Source organism: Erinaceus europaeus, chromosome 12, assembly GCF_950295315.1.
Source record: "Erinaceus europaeus chromosome 12, mEriEur2.1, whole genome shotgun sequence".
Taxonomy (NCBI): domain Eukaryota; kingdom Metazoa; phylum Chordata; class Mammalia; order Eulipotyphla; family Erinaceidae; genus Erinaceus; species Erinaceus europaeus.
The window spans coordinates 85,451,079-85,469,811 of record NC_080173.1 but is presented as its reverse complement, the minus strand read 5'-3'; the positions used below and the strand labels follow the sequence as shown (position 1 = coordinate 85,469,811).

Sequence of the window (18,733 nt, the reverse complement as noted above, 5' to 3'; positions counted from 1 at the left end):
AGCATTCCGCTCCGCGGCCGGATGTGACGCGGGTCAGGGCGCGCAGCAGGCCGCGAAGGAGCGGAGGTAGGTAGGGCCGGCGCCGGGCGCTGGCGGGCTGCTCCGGACTGGCTGCACCGAGACGCGGCTGTCGGGCCGGGCGGCGGGCACGCGACGGGCGGGCTTCTGCCCCAGCCCGCGCCGCCCTCCCTGAGCTCCCGCCTCCCCGCAGGCCCGGCAGGCAGTGACATAGCCGGGCGCCCACGGCCCGAGCATCCCCGGCGGCACCATGCCTGCGCTCCTGGAGCGCCCCAAGCTCTCCAACGCCATGGCCCGGGCGTTGCACCGGCACATCATGATGGAGCGGGAGCGCAAGCGGCAGGGTGAGCTGGGGCCAAAGGGGGAGGACACATGGCTCAGAGCGTCAGTGCCATCGCGACACGCCCAGGACCGACCGGTGCGCCTGCCAAAACCAGAGGACGGATGGGAGTTAAAGGGCAGGTCTGAACTCCAGAACTGCTGAGCTGGGAAGGACCTTGGAGAGCACCTCATGACCCTCTGTGCTCCGTCATGTCGCTGCTGTGGGGTAGCGGGAAAGAGCCATTGCTAGAATAAAAGAACGCTGAGATAATAAGTAATTTTGCTGGTCTTCGATTTCTAACTATGGTATCTTAACCACCCTGCCACTTGCCTCCGTGACTCTCTCTACAGAGGAAGAAGAAGTGGATAAGATGATGGAACAGAAGATGAAGGAAGAACAGGAGAGAAGAAAGAAAAAAGAGATGGAAGAGAGAATGTCACTAGAGGAGACCAAGGAACAAGTAAGCAAGCGGCTCCACTTCTCCCAGCCCTTTCCTCCCATGGTCCTCCTGCCTCCATCTCTCCCTCCCTCCCCTCCCAGATTCTGAAGTTGAAAGAGAAGCTTTCGGCTTTACAAGATGAGAAGCACCAGCTTTTCTTGCAACTCAAGAAAGTTCTCCATGAGGAAGAAAAACGGAGGCGAAAGGAACAGAGGTGGGATTTGGGAACTAAAAATAAAATTATAGGCAATCTTGAGTGGGATCATGAAACAAAAGACTAGTGTTTGATGGTAAAAAAAAAAAAAAAAAAGTGGGGGGGGGCCTTGACTTCAACTTGCCCTCCTTTCACTGCAGTGACCTGACCACTCTGACATCAGCTGCATACCAGCAGAGTCTGACTGTTCACACAGGAACTCACCTTCTCAGCATGCAGGGTGAGGACTAAAACCCATTTGTCAGAACCCTCAGGAGGGTTCTGACCCCCCATTGTAGTATCACTAAGCTACACACACACACACACACACCCTCCCCTCACTTCTCTAGGGAGCCCAGGAGGACACAATCGCCCAGGCACCCTCATGGCAGCTGACAGAGGCAAGCAAATGTTCGGACCCCAAGTGATTTCAGTGAGTATTTTATTACTGGATAGAGAAATTTGAGAAGGGAGCAGGAGCTTGACACCTACAACTGTGGTTCACCACTCATGAAGCTTCCTACAAGTGGGGACCAGGGGGGCTTGAACCTAGGTCCTCCTGCACTGTAATGTGATGCTGAACCAGGTGTGCCGTCGCTTGGCCTTTCTGCTTATCCTGTTTTAACTCCTTGGACTCATATACCTTCCCTAAAGCCAGTATTCTGGTTGAGGAAGGATTTATCATTTATATGTATGGGGGGGTCACGTCTATACACAAGCCACTCGAGGTAATTCCTTTTAAGTTAGTCTTACTTCCCACCCCTTGCCCTCTTCCCCCCCCCCCCCAGACTCGACACTACGTGGGCTCAGCAGCTGCCTTTGCAGGGACCCCGGAGCATGGACAGTTCCAGGGCAGCCCGGGTGGCGCCTATGGAACTGCTCAGCCCCCTCACTATGGCCCCACTCAGCCAGCTTACAGCCCTAGTCAACAGCTCAGAGGTGAGTTGTTGGAAGATTGTGTGTGGCATGGAATGGGGGGCCCTCAAGTCCCAGAGGCCTGGGTCACAGCCAGGCTGAGGCTCTGTCCTTTCAGCACCTTCGGCATTTCCTGCAGTGCAATATCTATCTCAACCTCAGCCCTATGCTGTGCACGGCCACTTTCAGCCAACGCAAACAGGTGAGAATGCCCCCAGCAGAGGATCCTAGGCCTATGGCCTCTCCCTCTCATTCTCTATTCATTCCACACACACCCTTCTCCCACCTAGGGTTCCTCCAGCCTGGCAGTACCCTATCCTTACAAAAGCAGATGGAACACACTAACCAGCAAACTGGCTTCTCTGACTCAGTGAGTATGGATGGAGCCTTGGAAGATCAAAGGGGATTGCATCAAGGGGAGTCCCAGGGTGCCTCAGGTTCTCTCTCCTCTCTCTACAGTCTTCTCTTCGCCCCATGCATCCCCAAGCATTGCATCCAGCCTCTGGACTCCTTGCCTCCCCCCAGCTCCCTGTGCAGATGCAACCAGCAGGAAAGGTAAGGCCAGTAGTCAAGTCTACCAGAAAAACAGAAGTCCAGCAGGTGGCCGGCCCTTGGTTTGGGATGGCAGTACAAGGGCAGCTTATGCGCTGAAAGCCATCCATCCTCTCATCTCCACCAGTCAGGCTTTGCAGCTTCCAGCCAACCTGGCCCTCGGCTGCCCTTCATCCAACACAGCCAGAACCCAAGATTCTACCACAAGTGACTTACCTGTCTTCTTCAATCTAACATCCCATATGCCCAGTTGTGTCCCCCAGGCCAATAAAAATCTACTTTCCACTGCCCCGGGTGCTACTCTTCGTGTTGCGCATCGAGATCTAGATGCCTTAGTACAGGTGCCAAATACAAAGCAAGTCACAGAATACCCACTAATGCAAAGATGCAGCCGTTGGGGGGACTTCATATTAAACTTGTAGTTTTATTCAGGTTTGATTTTTAACAAATGTGTTGGGGAGAGAGCCCGCAGGAAAAGGGTGAAGCCCATGGGACCAGGGCCCTCCCAGATGCCTGAAGAGGGGGCAGGTCCCCTCCCCTCTCCTCCTCTTCCCTCCCCTTTTAAAGGGACTTGGGGAGAGAAATAGGCAAGGGAGGGGGCTGGTCCCCAGTTTGTGTGTGGGTGGTGCTGGGGTAATAAAGGGTTATAGAGAATATGGGACCAGATTAGGGATGAGTAGGAAAAGGGTACACGGATCATTTGCCAGAATCCACAGCTTTGATTCCAAATTAAAAAAAAACAAAACCAAAAACTAAACCACAAGCAGCACCCACCCTCTCCCCCACCAGGGCTGTAGTGCGCGGGGAGAAGAGAAGGGGCAGCTTCACCAAGGCCATGGTTCGCTCCTGGCCAAGGGAGCAGGGCGAGGGGCAGGCACTCCCCAACAGACTGAAGGGGGAGGTAGGGGAAACCAAAATAAAACGTCAAATAAATTGTGTAGGAATCCAGCCGTGGGCCGGGCCAGAGCTGGGCCAGAGCTGGGGAAGGGGGCCTCTGCAGGCTTGAGGATCACTGCTGCTGCCACCACCGCCACCCTAGAAGGAGAGAAACCAAACCATTATCTTCAGAAAGAAATGTTAAATGCCACAATAAAACAGAAGCAACTGGGATAGTGGGCCACAGCTCAAAAATATGACTGAGCAGAAGGAGTAGATGCCACTCACCCGGGAGCCAGTTATTTTGCCATGGCTTTGATTGCAACAGCTGCCTCCTCTGTCATAGCGGACAGCACCGTGATCTGAAGGAGCAGGAGGGGAATCTGATCAGAGGAAGCAGCACAGAGCATAAAACTGGACACAAAAAGAGGTGGGGAGTGGGGAGTGTCTGTACCAGGATCTCTTCTCCACAGTCATACTTCTGCTCAATCTCCTTGCCAAGGTCTCCTTCAGGCAGGCGAAGGTCCTCTCGCACTTCCCCGCTGTCCTGAAGCAGTGACAGATACCCATCCTGGATGCCAATTAGCTGGGGGCAGATAGGGGAAGAAACTGAAGGTAGGTCTACAAAGGTCACTCTATAGGCCCTCTCCTGCCATTCCCTCTCTCAGCACAAATGTTTTTTGGTCAGTATACACTTCCCCTCTATAGACCACTAGCCCGGCTACACACAGACCATCGACATACCTGGAAATCATTCCTTTTGATGTTGGGGACATCCATATTGTGAGTTGACGGGCAGATATCTTCATATTTCTTCCCAGTAAAGATGTCAATACCAACCAGGTGGACCTGTATGTATGCATCACATCAAAGAAACCAAACTCTTAGATGCAGAAGATATAGGCTCAAGTTATCCTTAGGTAGTGGTAGGGAAGCCAGAATTGTACCAATTAAGTCAGGAAAAAAAAAAAAGTCAAAGATCACCACAGAGACAAGAAGATCACTATGGGAGCCTAAGTTATTAGTACAAGGTCAGCTACAGGGCAGTCCCAGAGTAGTGGGTTACCTTGAGCTATAAAACATGGACAAGACCCTTAGACTAGCAAGAATTTTGGTGAAAGTATATGATTTTTCCTGGAAGTCAACATAGAAGGGGGAAAGTACAACTGATAAAACAGGAAGAGATGGGTCAGAAAGAACTATATAATTACAAAAGCAGCAACGAAAAGCACAGAATGTATAAGGGCATGACCGCAGATAAATGGCAAATCAGTAAGAGGGAAACACTTATGAAAAGAAAGCCACAAATTTGACAAGGAAAGAGCCTGAACTTGAGGGAGAAGTCTAGAGTGACGAGTAAGAATATCAGGACCAAGAAAGCAAGTAGAGAGGCAGGTAGAGGGAAAACTGGCACTGGAGAATGGTAGCGAGGTTAGAGGCACATGGGAGCCCTGTCAGGGGTAAGATATTCTGTACTGACTTAAGTATGGACAGTTACCAAACGATACATCTACAAAGATTCAAAGGGAGCTGAGCTGGTTGTTGGGATTCTCAAGCTTGAGGTTCTGAGTTTGATCCCTGGTGTCACATATGCCAGTGTCATGTTCTATTTCCCTCTCCAAAGAAAATGAAGGATGAGAAGAAGCAGGAAAGTGAAACGTCTGGAACAAGGAGCCGCTAAACAGCTCAAAAGCTGAAAGCTCAGGAATCAGGTTCACAAAGATGGCAAGAGGTCACCAGGATGATGGGGCATGCCAGGACCGCCAGGAAGCTGGGAGAAAGGTAGTATGAAAAGAACCCGAGTGTTAAATAAGGAACTTGTGGTCCAGGAGGTGGTGCAGTGGCTAAGAAACTAGACTCTCAAGCATGAGGTCCTGAGTTCAATCCTCGGCAGCACGTGTACCAGAGTGATGTCTGGCTCTTTATCTTTCTCATTAAATAAAGAACTTGATGCTAAACAAAGACCACTGACAGGGTGCTGCCAGGAGCCCAAGAATATCAATATAGGTTTAGGGAAGAGCCAAGATGGATAGATGAAATTCGAACCTTGGCGTGGCCGTGCTTGCCAGTCTTGGAGGTAGACATCTCCACAATCTTGCATGGTCGGCCTTTGAGCACCACAAAGCCATTCTTACGTAATGCTGAGCACTGCATTGGGAAGGTGGCGGAGGCCCCTGCATCTCCTGTCTCGAAGTCCAAGTCATCTGCCATTTTAAGAGGCTTCGATTCCAACTAGAGTCAAAAAGAGAACTAGCATCAGTAAGGATGAAAGTTTTAATCCGCCCGCTGTTCTGACGCCTTTGTTCCATCCCATCTTAGTTCCCACCTCGGCAAGGCAGTTCCTATGTTAAAAACTGGTTCGAATCACAAATATAGCTGGGTCTTTTCCCCTTCCGAATCAGAAATCATGGGGTGGCTTAGGAAAGGAAGGCTCCGAGCAGTTGAGATGTCAAATCTCTGAGATGAGCAGGGCCCTAATCGCTGGTAGGGGAGGACTCAGGTGTTACTTGCCACTGAAACCAATCACCCCTCTTCCCTCACACACCGAGGGCTATAATTAGGTGAGCAGCTATGAGCCAGCACAAGGGCGGGGCTAGTGGGCGAGGGAGGAGACCAGGACAGGGCCCCACCCGTCTCTGTTACACCCCCCACCCCATCCGCAAGTCAGTCATTGGTACGGAAAGCCACAGGGCCTCACTGGGGGATTCCCGCCTCTCCGTCCACATCTGCAAAGGCAGCGAAGAGGCAGAAAGTTTTCCAGCGGAGCCCCGGCTGCACACACAGGGAAGCCGGGAACCGAGCCTCTGCGGAGGGCCCTCCCACTCTACCCAGCATGCACCGCTGCTGTCGGCTTTTCAGGCCAGGCCTGCACAGTCGGTGCAAAGTAAGGGAGTGGTGAGCGACAAACTCAAAAGCCGAAGGCTGGGAGTAAAGGGGACTGAGAACTGGGCTGCCGGATTTGATGAGTCTGTTAGCTCCCACGTAGCTGCAAGGCTGACAGGGTGAGGAGCGGCTATGGCAGCAGGGAACCATCTCCCCAGGACGCTGGGGCGCCACCCGCATGCCCGAGGAAAGGTGGGCTCCTGTCCAATCACCCCTTCTCCCCTTCCTCCTGCTGGCACGGAACCGTGTCACTGACATCGGGCTGGCTGCCTCGCTTCACGGGAGTCGTGGGCAAGCCTCTAGGACCCTGAGCCGGGGAAGTGGCAACAAATGCCCGCAGCGGGCTCCCTGCATGGTCAGCATCCAGCTCCCCCGGTGCCCACAAATCTCCAGCTCCCCCGATCGCCCCGTGGACCAGAAGCCCGTGCTAGGGGCTGCGGGCTCCCGCCCACCATGTGGCCGCCCGGGGCTTCCGGTGGCCGAGACCTGGGGGGAGGGGTCCCTGCGCTGCCATGCGGGGCCCGGCCACATTCGGCCATGCGGCCTCCGACCCCGAGGGCAGCCGCCAGCGGGGGCACTTCCGGTGCTGCGCTCGCCCCCTCCTCACAGGGCGCGCCAGGCCGCAGCCACGCCGCCTCCCCTCCCCCCGCCGGCCGCAGCCCCCCCACATGCCCTCACCGAGGAGCCCCCTCCCCCACCTCACGTGGCCGCGCGGTGCCCGGTTCTCCAAGGCCCCGATTCCCCTGGCCGCGCCGGGCCGATTTGGCCCCCGGCCCTCGCCCCGGCGTGGCCGCCCGGCGGCCTCTCCCGCGTGGCGGCCTCGCGGCTCTCAGTCCCCCACCCGGCGTCGCTCCAACGTCACCCGGCCGGCCCTAACCGTCACCCCGCGCGCCAATAGCGCGCGCCCGCGCCTCCCCACACCTCGCGCCACTGGCGGGCAGAATACCGCGCGGCGGCGGCCGCCGCTCCCCTCTGCCCCCTCCCCGACCCCCGCGCAGTTCCAGCTTTGCTCGCAGACTCAGCTGAGGTTCCGCGCACGCGCGTCCTGTCCGCTCTCACCTCGCGCGAACGCACTGACCCGACCCCGTCCGCTCGCCGCGAGCCCAACCGCTGCCTCCGAGCCCGCTGCTGCCGCCGCCGCTTCTATCGCCGCCGCTGCTGCACACGGGTCTTAGTACGCAGGCGCCGACTCCCCACTGACCAACCAAGCAGCCCTGTGACAGTCGCGCAAGCGTGCTATCTATCTCCTCCGCCCTCCACCCCCGCACTGCGCAAGCGCATAGACCCTCCCCCAGCTCCACCCACCCTCCCACCTACCCATCCGATGACGCGTATACGTGAACCCGCCCCTCACAAATCCAGAGCTCGTCCCACCAGTAGGCAATGCGCAGGCGCAGCCGGTACTTAAAGCCCTTCAGCCTCTACTTCCCTCCCCGTGATAGACCACAAGCCTTACCGGACAGGCCTTGCGCCTGCGCAATAAAAAGCCCTGCCCTCCACACCCTCAAAAGGAAACGCCTCATCCACAATACGCATGCGTATTGAGATGCGTCCCCACCCCTTCCACCGCAGACGTCGTCTGTACGCCGGGCGCCGAAAAGACCACGCTACAGAATCGCGGGTCCTGCCTGGAGCGCATGCGCCTTAGGAAATGCCCCACCTCGTCTTTACTCAGGCTTAAAGGACTCACACGTTTCAGAAAAGTTACACTGCAGCCACCCCCCCCATCTCCCCTTCATGTCACATGCGTGCGCGAGAGGTTTCTGCCCCACCCTTCCTCACTCACTCACTCACTCACTCACTCGGCTTCTCGCTTGTGAACTGTACTTCTCGCCATAGAGTTTCCCCGAGCAGATAGAGCGGCCCTGTCCCGGCCACCATCTTGTCCTTCTGTGGAGGCCCTCCTACCGCTGAGGGCTACAGACTGAGTAGCATTTCTCTTGCCGAATCCTCGGTGGTTCCCCCCAAAGGTGTGCAAATACCCGTAAGAAAAAAAGCCTAGACGAGTTTGAATCTCACTTATGTTTTGTAACTCACTGATGACCCTGACGCTGGGGTCGTAATCTCCCCGCTGCCTGCTTCTGGCTCGTAGTGGTGCTGGGGATTGAACCTGGAACCGTGGAGCCTCGGGCCTGAGTCTGTTTGCGTCACCTTTATACTCTCTGCCCTGCCCGATGGGACCGATTTTAAAGCTAGAATTTCAAACAAGGGAAACAGCATAATGGTTATACAAAAGATTTTCGCTTCTGAAGCACTAAAGGTCTCCGTGTATGTGTATATACACACACACCGTCTCCAGAAAGGAAAACAAAGGACAGCAGCAGCTGGTGTGTTTGCACTAAATTAGTGGTGTGTGTGTGTGTGTGTGTGTGTGTGTGTAGGTACTGGAACACGATGGCAGAGGAGGACCTGGGGGTTAGATTGTTACATGGAAAACTGAGAAAGGTTACACATGTACAATTACTGTTCTAAGTAAAATAAATTGTAACTGGAGGCACTTCTTTAGGACCTTGGATTTCAAATCCGTTTTTCTTTTCTTTCTTTTTAAACCAGAGCACTGCTCAGCTCTGGTTTATGGTGGTACAGAGTATTAAATTTGGGACTTGGGAGCCTCAGACAAGAGTCTCTTTGCATAACCAATATGCTATCTACCCCTGTCACTCAAATCCGTTTTTTCTTTTTCTTTTCTTTACCAGAGCACTAATTAGCTCTAGTTTATGGTGGTGCGGGGGGATTGAACCTGAGACTTTGGAGAGTCTCTTTTGCATACCCATTGTGCTATCTACCCCAGTCCCGTTTTTTTCATTTGATGTCAACATCATGAACAATCTAAGACAAGGTTTAGTTTCTTAGTTAGGAACAGCATCACTATAAGCATAATAATAACAGAAACAAGAGAGAGGGAGAGGGAGAGAGGGAAAAGAAAAAGAAACAAGTGGGGGAGGGGTAGACAGCATAATGGTCATGCAAAGAGACTCTCAAGCCTGAGGCTCCAAAGTCGCACATTACATATCCCTGGCACCACCATAAGCCGGAGCTGAGCAGTGCTCAGGTAAATAAATTAATTAAAGAAACAAGAATGTCTGTTGTTCTCAAAGATGTATTATTGTTCATGTCTCAACAAGTCCGCTCCTGAGTATATGTACTCCTGACATGTAAAGATAGGTATTCAAATTCCCCCACAAATGAATATTTACAACAGTTCACTTCACAGTGGGCAGAAGGTGGAAGTAGGGCCAACAAAACAGCTCACCTCAATAGTGTGATACTTTGTCATGTGTGACCCAGGTTTGAGCTGAGCCCCCACTACACTGCAGGAAGCTTAATTGCTATCACAATTTCACTTTGCCTCTCTGCTGTTCTGTGCGTCTTCCCCACCTCCCCCAAAGGAGGAAGCAACCTGAATGTCAAACAATGAACGACACATTGTGGTATATACATATAGTGGGTATTCAGTCAGAAGAAGAAAGAAAGTGATACATGATATAACTAGACGAACTTTTAGAATATACGAAGCAGCCTGGGAGGTGGTACAGTGGCTAGAGCGTTGGACGTTAGCACAAGATCCCAAGTTTGGGGGCCGGGTGGTGGCACACTGGTACGATGCAGAGAACCTGGGTTTAAGCTCCCCTCTGCAGGGGGAAAGCTTCAGGAGTGGTGAAGCAGGGCTGCAGGTGTCTCTCTCTCCCTTTCTTTCAGCCTCTCAATTTCTTTCTGTTTTATCAGATAAATAAGTTAAAAATTTAAGAAAGAAAAAAAAAAGTTTGAGCCCTCAGCTGCACATGTGTCAGAGTGACCCTTCTGGCTCTCTCTCATAAATAGTGATTTTATTTTATTTTATTGCCTCCAGAGTTATTGCTGGGGCTCAGTGCCTGCACTACAAATCCACTGCTCCTGGAGGCCTTTTATTCCTACTTTTGTTATCCTTGTTATCACTGTTGGATAGGACAGAGAGAACTCGAGAGAGGAGGGGAAGACAGAGAGGGGGAGAGAAAGACAGACACCTGCAGACCTGCTGCACCGCCTGTAAAGCCGCCCCCTGCAGGTGGGGAGCCAGGGGCTTGAATGGGGATCCTTATGCCAGTCCTTGTGCTTTGCACAATGTGTGCTTAATCCATTGTGCTACCGCCCGGCCCACAGTAAATAAATCTTTACAAAAGGAAAAAGTGAAACAAGTCAAACACAATAGGAGGTCACACTATCCAATTCTACTGATATGAAATATTAGAACAGGGGAAAAGGTGTGGATAACATAATAGTCATGCAAAGAGACTCTCAAGCCTGAGGCTCCAAACTCCCAGGTTCAGTCCCCTGCACCACCATCAGCCAGAGCTGAACAGTGCTCTGATTTAAAAAAAAAAAAAAAAAATCAAGGGGCTGGGCAGTGGCGCACCTGGTTGAGCGCACATATTACAGTGTGCAAGGACCCAGCGGGTTCAAGACCCCAGTCCCCCCACCCCCCCACCCCCCCCACCCCCCACCCCCCCCCCCCCCCCCCCCCCGGCAGGGGGAAAGCTTGACAAGTGGTGAAGCAGGGCTGCAGGTGTCTTTTTCTCTCTCTTTCTATTTCCCCCTTCCCTCTCGATTTCTGGCTGTCTCAACCCAATAAATAAAAATAATATATATATTTTTTAATTCAGAATAGGGGCGTCGGGCTGTAGCGCAGCGGGTTAAGCGCAGGTGGTGCAAAGCGCAAGGACCGGCGTAAGGATCCCGGTTCGAGCCCCGGTTCCCCACCTGCAGGGGAGTCGCTTCACAGGCGGTGAAGCAGGTCTGCAGGTGTCTATCTTTCTCTTCCTCCTCTCTGTCTTCCCCCATCTCTCTCCATGTCTCTCTGTCCTATTCAACAACAACAACAATAATAACTACAACAATAACTACAACAAGAAAACAACAAGGGCAACAAAAGGGGGGGTCGCTTTGCAAGCAGTGGAGCAGGTCTACAGTTGTCTTTCTCTCCTCCTCTTTGTCTTCCCCTCTCAATATCTCTCTGTCCTATCAAACAACAACAGCTATAACAAGAATAACAACTACAGGGGTCCGGGCGGTAGCGCAGCTGGTTAAGTGCACATGGCGCAAGCGTAACGTCGGGTTTAAGGATCCAGGTTCGAGCTCTCGGCTCCCCACCTGTAGGGGGGTTGTGAAGCAGGTCTGCAAGTGTCTATCTTTCTCTCCCCCTCTGTCTTCCCCATCTCTCTCGATTTCTCTCTGTCCTATCCGACAACAATGACGGCAATAACAACAATAATAACGATAAACAAGGGCAACATAAGAGAAAAATGGCCTCCAGGAGCAGTGGATTAGTAGTGCAGGCACTGAACCCCAGCGGTAACCCTGGAGGCAAAAAAAAAAAAACAAACTTAAAAAGAAACAGGCACAGCAGGTTAAGTGCATGTGGCACAAAGCACAAGGGGCGTTGTAAGGATCCCGGTTTGAGGCCCCCGGCTCCCCACCTGCAGGGGCGTCGCATCACAAGCAGTGAAGCAGGTCTGCAGGTGTCTTTCTCTCTCCCCTCTCTGTCTTCCCCTCCTCTCTCCATTTCTCTCTATCCTATCCAACAACAATGACTGCAATAACAACAATAATAACAACAATGACAATAAACAAGGGCAACAAAAGGGGCGAAAATAAATATAAATAAAAATTAAAAAATCCCTGGGCCCATTAAAATAAAATAATAAATAAAGAAAAGAAAAAGAAAAAAAATAAGAAGAAAGAGAACCAGAATATCACTATGGCACATGATAGAACTCAGGACTTCTTGCCTTCTAGTTTTCTCATTAATAAGTAAATAAAATAAGAGTGGAGGATAGATAGCATAATGATTATGCAAAGAGACTCTCATATCTGAGGCTTCAAAGTCCCAGGTTCAATCCCCCCACACCACCATAAGCCAACAGTGTTCTGGTAAAAAAATAAAATAAAGGGAGTCGGTTGCGGTAGCACAGCGAGTTAAGCGCAGGTGGCGCCAAGCACAGGGACCAGCATAAGGATTCCAGTTCAAGCCCCGGGCTCCCCACCTGCAGGGGGGTCACTTCACAGGCGGTGAAGCAGGTCTGCAGGTGTCTGTCTTTCTCTCCCCCTCTGTCTTCCCCTCCTCTCTCCATTTCTCTCTGTCCTATCCAGCAAGGAGGACATCAATAACAACAATAATAACTACAACAAAAAGGGAATAAATATTTTAAAAATCTTTAAAAAATCAAATAGGGAGTCGGGTGGTAGCACAGCGGGTTAAGCGCAGGTGGCGCAAAGCACAAGGACCCGCATAAGGATCCCGGTTCGAACCCCGGCTCCCCACCTGCAGGGGAGTCGCTTCACAGGTGGTGAAGCAGGTCTGCAGGTGTCTATCTTTCTCTCCTCCTCTCTGTCTTCCCCTCCTCTCTCCATTTCTCTCTGTCCTATCCAACAACGACAACAACAATAATAACTACAACAATAAAACAAGGGCAACAAAAGGGAATAAATAAATAAAATAAATATTAAAAAAAAAGAAATCTAAAAAAATCAAATAAAATAAGTCAGCTGATAGGGATTTTTAGATAGAAGGAAAACACCAATGACTGGGACAAGGTACAAATATTCACAGTGATTATATTTTGTTATCTGGGGACCTGGGCAGAAACTATCTACCTTCTACTCTCAAAGCATAGCATGAAAGTTAAGCATTCCAGTGGCTGGAGAAGTGGTTCAACTGGTAAAGGGTCAGATTTTCATGCCCAAAGTTCCTGGTTGGATCCCAGGTACTACTGAAGGGTGATGCGGTTCCTGTCTTTCTTCCCTTCTCTCTGCTTCACATGATTTCTCTTTTCCCATATGTAACTAAAATAAATCTTAAAAGATGGCATAGCAGGTAGACTTACATGTTTAAGGTACTGAATTTAGGCTGGGGAGACAGCATAATGATTATGCAAGACATTCATGCCTGAGGTTCTGAGGTTCCTGCCAGGTTCAATCTCAACACCACTATTGCCAGAGCTGAGCAGTGATCTGGTCCCTTTCCTTATTCCCCCCCCCCCTTCATCCTGCCCTCCCCTCCCCTCCCCTCCCCTCCCCTCCCCTCCCCTCCCCTTCTTCTTCCTTCCCTTTCTCCCCCTTCCAGAGCACTACTCAGCACTGGCTTATGGCTGTGCAGGGGTCTTCTTTCTCTTTGTATTTCTCTCATTAAACAGACAAAATATTCTTGAAAAGGTCCTGAATTGGCTGGGAAGACAGCGTAATGCTTATGCAAAAGCCTTTCTTGCCTGAGGCTCTGAGGCCCTAGATTCAATCCCCAGCACCACCATAAACCAGAGCTGAGCAGTGCTCCAGTCTCCCCCTCGGTATCTTTCCCTCAGTACCCCTCTGTATCTGCTTTCTCATTAAAAGAGAATATTTTTAAAAAGAAAAAGAAAAGGTCCTGAATTCAATACCTGACACTGCATATTCTCTTCTTCCTTCTAAGTAAATAAACAGATCTTAAAAGAAAAAAAAAAAAAAAGCAAGTTGGACTGAGATAGCATAATACTCATGCAAAAGATTCCCATGCCTGAGGCTAAAGTCTCAGGCTCAATCTCCAAAACCACCATAAACTAGAGCAGAGCAGTGCTCTGATTAAGGGGAAAAAAAATTGTGAGTCCGGAGGTAGCAGGTAGCACAGCGGGTTAAACGCACGTGGAGCTGGTTAAGCGCACGTGGCACAAGGACCTGCTTAAGGATCCTGGTTTGAGCCCCCGGCTCCCCACCTGCAGGGGAGTCCCTTCACAGGCGTGAAGCAGGTCTGCAGGTGTCTATCTTTCTCTCCCTGCCTCTGTTTTCCCCTCCTCTCTCATTTCTCTCTGTCCTATCCAACAATGACAACATCAACAACAATAACTACAGCAATAAAACAAGGGCAACAAAAGGGAATAAATAAGTAATTTTGAAAAAATTAAGGGTGTGGCTAGATAGCATGATGGTTATGTAGAGGGAGTCTCATACCTGAGGCTCCAAAGTCTCAGGTTCCATTCCCACACCACCATAGACCAGAGTTGAGCAGTGCTCTGGTAAAATAAATATTTTTAAAAATTTCATAAAGAAACTAAAAAAGTGTGCAGGGGAGATAGCATAATGGTTATGCAAACAGACTCTCATGCCTGAGGCTCCTAAGTCCGAGGTTCAATCCCCTGCACCACCATAAGCCAGAGCTGAGCAGTGCTCTGGTGTTTCTGTCTCTCTCTCTCTCTCTGTTTCTCTCTCTGTGTGTACGTGTCTGCATCTGTCTCAAAAATAAAATTAATACAAAATTAAAAAAAAAAACTAAAAAGTTAAACATACATGCAGCTGAGACAGCTCAACTGGTAAAGTACTGAACTTAGATGCCTACGGTTCCTGGTGCCCGCTCCAGCGCCACATGTACCAGAGTGATGCTCTAGCTTCCCTCTTTGTCTCATATGAGACAGACGGATGGATGAAAAGTGAGAGCAGTCCAGTAGGCAATAGCACAATGGGTAAAGTGTCGGATTCTCAAGCACACAGTCCTGAGTTAGATCCCCAGTATTGCATGTGCCGGTGAAGTGCTGGTTCCTCTTCCTCACCTCTCAGCAGTAGGTGAGCTGGTAGGTGGGCTTTGGCACACCTGGTTGAGCGGGTATATTACCCAGGACAAGGACCTGGGCTCGAGCCCAGGCTTCGGCTCCCATCTGCAAGAGAGAGAGGGGAGCACCTCAAGCAGTGAGGCAGGTCTGCAGGTGACTTTCTCTCTCCCTATCTTCCTTTTCTCTCTCAATTTCTCTCTACCCTATTAAAAAAAAAAAAAACTGGTGGCAGTAGAAAAAACCAGTAAATCTTTAAAAATTTTTTTTGATATTTATTTATTTTCCCTTTATTGCCCTTGTTTATTGTCATCATTATTATTACTGTTATTGCTGTCATTGTTATTGGATAGGACAGAGAGAAATGGAAGGGAAGACAGAGAGGGGGAGAGAAAGACAGACACCTGCAGACCTGCCTCACCACCTGTGAAGCGACTCTCCTGCAGGTGGGGAGCCAGGGGCTGGAACCGGGATCCTTACACCGGTCCTTGCTCTTTGCACCACGTGCGCTCAAACCGCTGTGCTACTGCCGGACTCCCAGTAAATAAATCTTAGAAAAAATAAAGCTCAGGGGCCAGGTAGTGGTGCACCTGGCTGAGCGCACATATTACAGTGCTCAAGGACCCAGGTTTGAGCCCCTGGTCCCCACCTGCAGCGGGAAAGTTTTATGAGTGGTGAAGCAGGGCTGCAGGTGTCTGTCTCTCTCCTCTATCACCCCCTCCCCTCTCAATTTCTGTCTCTATCCAGTAAATAAATAAAGATAATAAAAAAAAAGTTTTAGGGGGTCGGGCAGTGGCGCAGTGGGTTAAGCGCATGTGGCACAAAGCAAGGACCAGCATAAGGATCCCGGTTCGAGCACCGGGCTCCCCACCTGCAGGGGAGTCGCTTCACAGGCAATGAAGCAGGTCTGCAGGTGTCTCTGTTTCTCTCCCCCTCTCTGTCTTCCCCTCCTCTCTCCATTTCTCTCTGTCCTATCCAACAATGAACAACATCAACAATGGTAATAATAATAACCACAACGAGGCTACAACAACAAGGGCAACAAAAGAAGGAAAAATGGCCTCCAGGAGCGGTGGATTTATGGTGCAGGCACCGAGCCCGGCAATACCCCTGGAGGAAAAAAAAAGTTAAAAAAAATAATAAAGCTGAGGTCAGGTGGTGGCTCACCTGGTTACGTGCATGCATTATAGTGCACAAGGACCCAGGTTCAAGCCTCTAGTCCCCACATGCAGGGGGAAAGCTTCATGAACAGTGAAGCAAGGCTGCAGATTTCTCTCCCCGCCCTTCCTCCCCTCTCAAGTTCTCTGTTTCTATCAAATAAATAAAGAAAAAAGAAAAGAAAACTAAATCCTAATGAATTTAGGATAGGCATATAGGCATACCACCCTTTGAGGTGGGTGTCTTAGACCTGCTCTCAGGATCATATCAGCAAGCTGCATTCCCTGATGGTGTCCTAATCCTTATTTTGTCTATTAAGTGCCAGCTTTTGGAATACAAGGAAACAGCTCCTAAACCCCAGTTAGGAGAGGGAAACTATCAAATAATCTAATATTGCTCTGGCTTCACCAGCTGATTTCATACACGAGGACTGACTTCTGTCTCATGGCCCCACAGTCACCTCTGCTCAACACCAGGTTCTATTGTCTACTTCAGACCACAGGCTCTCAGACAGCAGGGTCTTTGCACTCCCGGTACCCTCCACAGAGCCAGGAATGGCCAACTGAATTTTGAAACGATATAGAGGGAAGTCCAGCAAAGGAAACTGCCATGTGCTCAGCAGGAATCAAGAAGGAAGGAGGGTTGTGAGACAGTGAAAACCTCCTAGGCCCACCTCCCCAGAGCCCTGCCCCACTAGGGAAAGACAGAAGCAACAAGGGGTTCGGATCCACCGGCCAACGTCCATGTCCAGCAGAGAAACAGTTACAGAAGCCAGAACTCCTGGCTTCCACACCCTAAAAACACTTCTGGTCCATATTCCCAGAAGGGGAGAAATGTTAGGGGAAGATGACTATAGAGTTCTGCAACCCAGTTCCATCAGGACCCCGAGAGAGGAGAGGAATAAAAGGAAAAATGATCAGAAGTAGTAGTAACAGTGACCTAGAAAGGAAGAGAAGGCAGGGCTACAGAAAAAACTGGGCATAAAAGGGTGGGGTAGGTAGCATAATGTTTATGCAAAGAGACTCTGATGCCTGAGGCTCCAGAGTTCCAGGTTCAATCCCCCTCACCACCATAACCAGAGCTGTTCAGTACTCTGGTAAAAAAGAAAGAGGGGAGTCGGGCGGTAGTGCAGTGGGTTAAGCTCACATGGCGCAAAGCACAAGGACTGGCGTAAGGAGACCCTGCAGGGGGGTCGTTTCACAGGCAGTGAAGCTGGTCTGCAGGTGTCTGTCTTTCTCTCCCCCTCTGTCTTCTCCTCCTCTCTCCATTTCTCTCGGTCCTATCCAACTACATTAATAACAATAACAATAACTACAACAATAAAACAACAAGGGCAACAAAAGGGAATAAATAAATATTTTAAAAAGGGAGTAGGGCAGTAGCACAGCAGGTGCAAAGCATAAGGACCGGCATAAGGATCCCAGTTAGAGCCCTCAGCTCCCCACTTGTAGGAAAGTTGCTTCACAAGTGGTGAAGCAGGTCTGTAGGTGTCTGTCTTTCTCTCCTCGTCTTCCTGTCCTCTCTCGATTTCTCTCTGTCCTATCCAACGACAGCAACAACAACAACCAGGGCAACAAAAGGGGAAAAAATGGTCTCCAGGAGCAGTGGATTCATGGTGCAGGTACCGAGCCCCAGCAATAACCCTGAAGGCAAAAAAAGAAAAAAAAAAAAAGGAAAAAATATGTAGATAGAAAGATAGATAGCAGACATACAGGCAGATATCTATAGAAATAACAGTCAACCCTTATCTGTGACCTTGGGAGAACCACTGCAGTTTCCACTAGAGGGAATGAGGAAAGAGAACTCTGGTGGTGGGAATGGTGTGGAATTGTACCTCTGTTATTTTGTAATTTTGTCAATCATTAATTAAAAAAAAAAAAATTGAAGCTAGAGCTTAAAAAATACACTCCAGCTGCCCGGTTGTGTTGTGGTAGGTTTGGACTTGAAAGCATGAGGCCCCAAGTTGGAACTCCAGCACTAAATATGCTAGAGTACTACCCTGGACTGTCTGTTTGTCTGCCTGTCTATAATGGAATAAATAAAATCAGTCTTGGGGGTGATAGTTAGAATACACTCCAAAGGACTGTCCTGACCAGCAAAACAGCAAGGAAACTGTCCTGAGCTTCCTTCTCCTCTTCAGGTGGCTTGGTCTGGTTTAGAATATATGAGGCTTAGGGAGTCAGGTTAAGCGCAGGTGGCGCAAAGCGCAAGGACCCGTGTAAGGATCCCGGCTCAAGCCCCCGGCTCCCCACCTGCAGGGGAGTCGCTTCACAGGCGGTGAAACAAGTCTGCAAGTGTCTATCTTTCTCTCCCCCTCTCTGTCTTCCCCTCCTCTCTCCATTTCTTTCTGTCTATCCAACAATGACGACATCAATAACAACGAAAATAATAACTACAACAAGAAAACAACAAGGGCAACAAAAGGGAAAAAATAAATAATTTTTTTAAAAAGATGGGAGTCGGGCGGTAGCGCATGGGATAAGCGCACGTGGTGCAAAGCACAAGGACCTGCCGAAGGATACTGGTTCGAGCCCCTGGCTCCCCACCTGTAAGTGAGTCGCTTCACAGGCGGTAAAGCAGGTCTGCAGGTGTCTGTCTTTCTCTGTCTTCCCCTCCTCGCTCCATTTCACTTTGTCCTATTCAACAATGACAACATCAACAACAATAACTACAACAATAAACAACAAGGGCAACAAAAGGGAATAAATAAATAAACAAATAACTACAACAACAATAAAAAACAACAAGGGCAACAAAAGGGAAGATAAATAAAAATTAAATAAATAAATAAAAGTTAAAATAAAAGATTAAACACTTGGTGCAAAGCA

The 18,733-nt window shown here is 50.1% G+C and overlaps 2 protein-coding genes across 4 annotated transcripts; one reads left to right on the top strand and one right to left on the bottom strand.

The window, feature by feature from the left end:
- The first annotated feature begins 54 nt into the window (after positions 1–54).
- On the top strand, positions 55–2,727 carry GPS2 (G protein pathway suppressor 2). The gene is made up of 10 exons (XM_007521891.3): positions 55–362; positions 691–800; positions 881–993; positions 1,134–1,213; positions 1,323–1,405; positions 1,761–1,911; positions 2,006–2,089; positions 2,178–2,257; positions 2,347–2,442; positions 2,567–2,727. The coding sequence occupies exons 1-10, from the start codon at positions 269–271 to the stop codon at positions 2,648–2,650; spliced, it is 975 nt and encodes a 324-aa protein (XP_007521953.1). The 5' UTR covers positions 55–268; the 3' UTR covers positions 2,651–2,727.
- Positions 2,728–2,843: 116 nt separating this feature from the next.
- On the bottom strand, positions 2,844–7,437 carry EIF5A (eukaryotic translation initiation factor 5A). Of its 3 annotated transcripts, none has more exons than XM_007521873.2 (6): positions 7,258–7,437; positions 5,362–5,547; positions 4,060–4,164; positions 3,770–3,901; positions 3,604–3,677; positions 2,844–3,474 (listed from the first exon to the last, which is right to left on the bottom strand). In XM_007521873.2, the coding sequence occupies exons 2-5, from the start codon at positions 5,524–5,526 to the stop codon at positions 3,615–3,617; spliced, it is 465 nt and encodes a 154-aa protein (XP_007521935.1). In that variant the 5' UTR covers positions 5,527–5,547; positions 7,258–7,437; the 3' UTR covers positions 2,844–3,474; positions 3,604–3,614. The 3 variants fall into 3 exon arrangements, with proteins under 3 accessions (XP_007521935.1, XP_007521943.1, XP_060060269.1); XM_007521881.3 differs by lacking the exon at positions 7,258–7,437 and adding an exon at positions 6,897–7,042; XM_060204286.1 differs by lacking the exon at positions 7,258–7,437 and adding an exon at positions 6,455–6,477.
- Between the last annotated feature and the right edge of the window lie 11,296 nt (positions 7,438–18,733).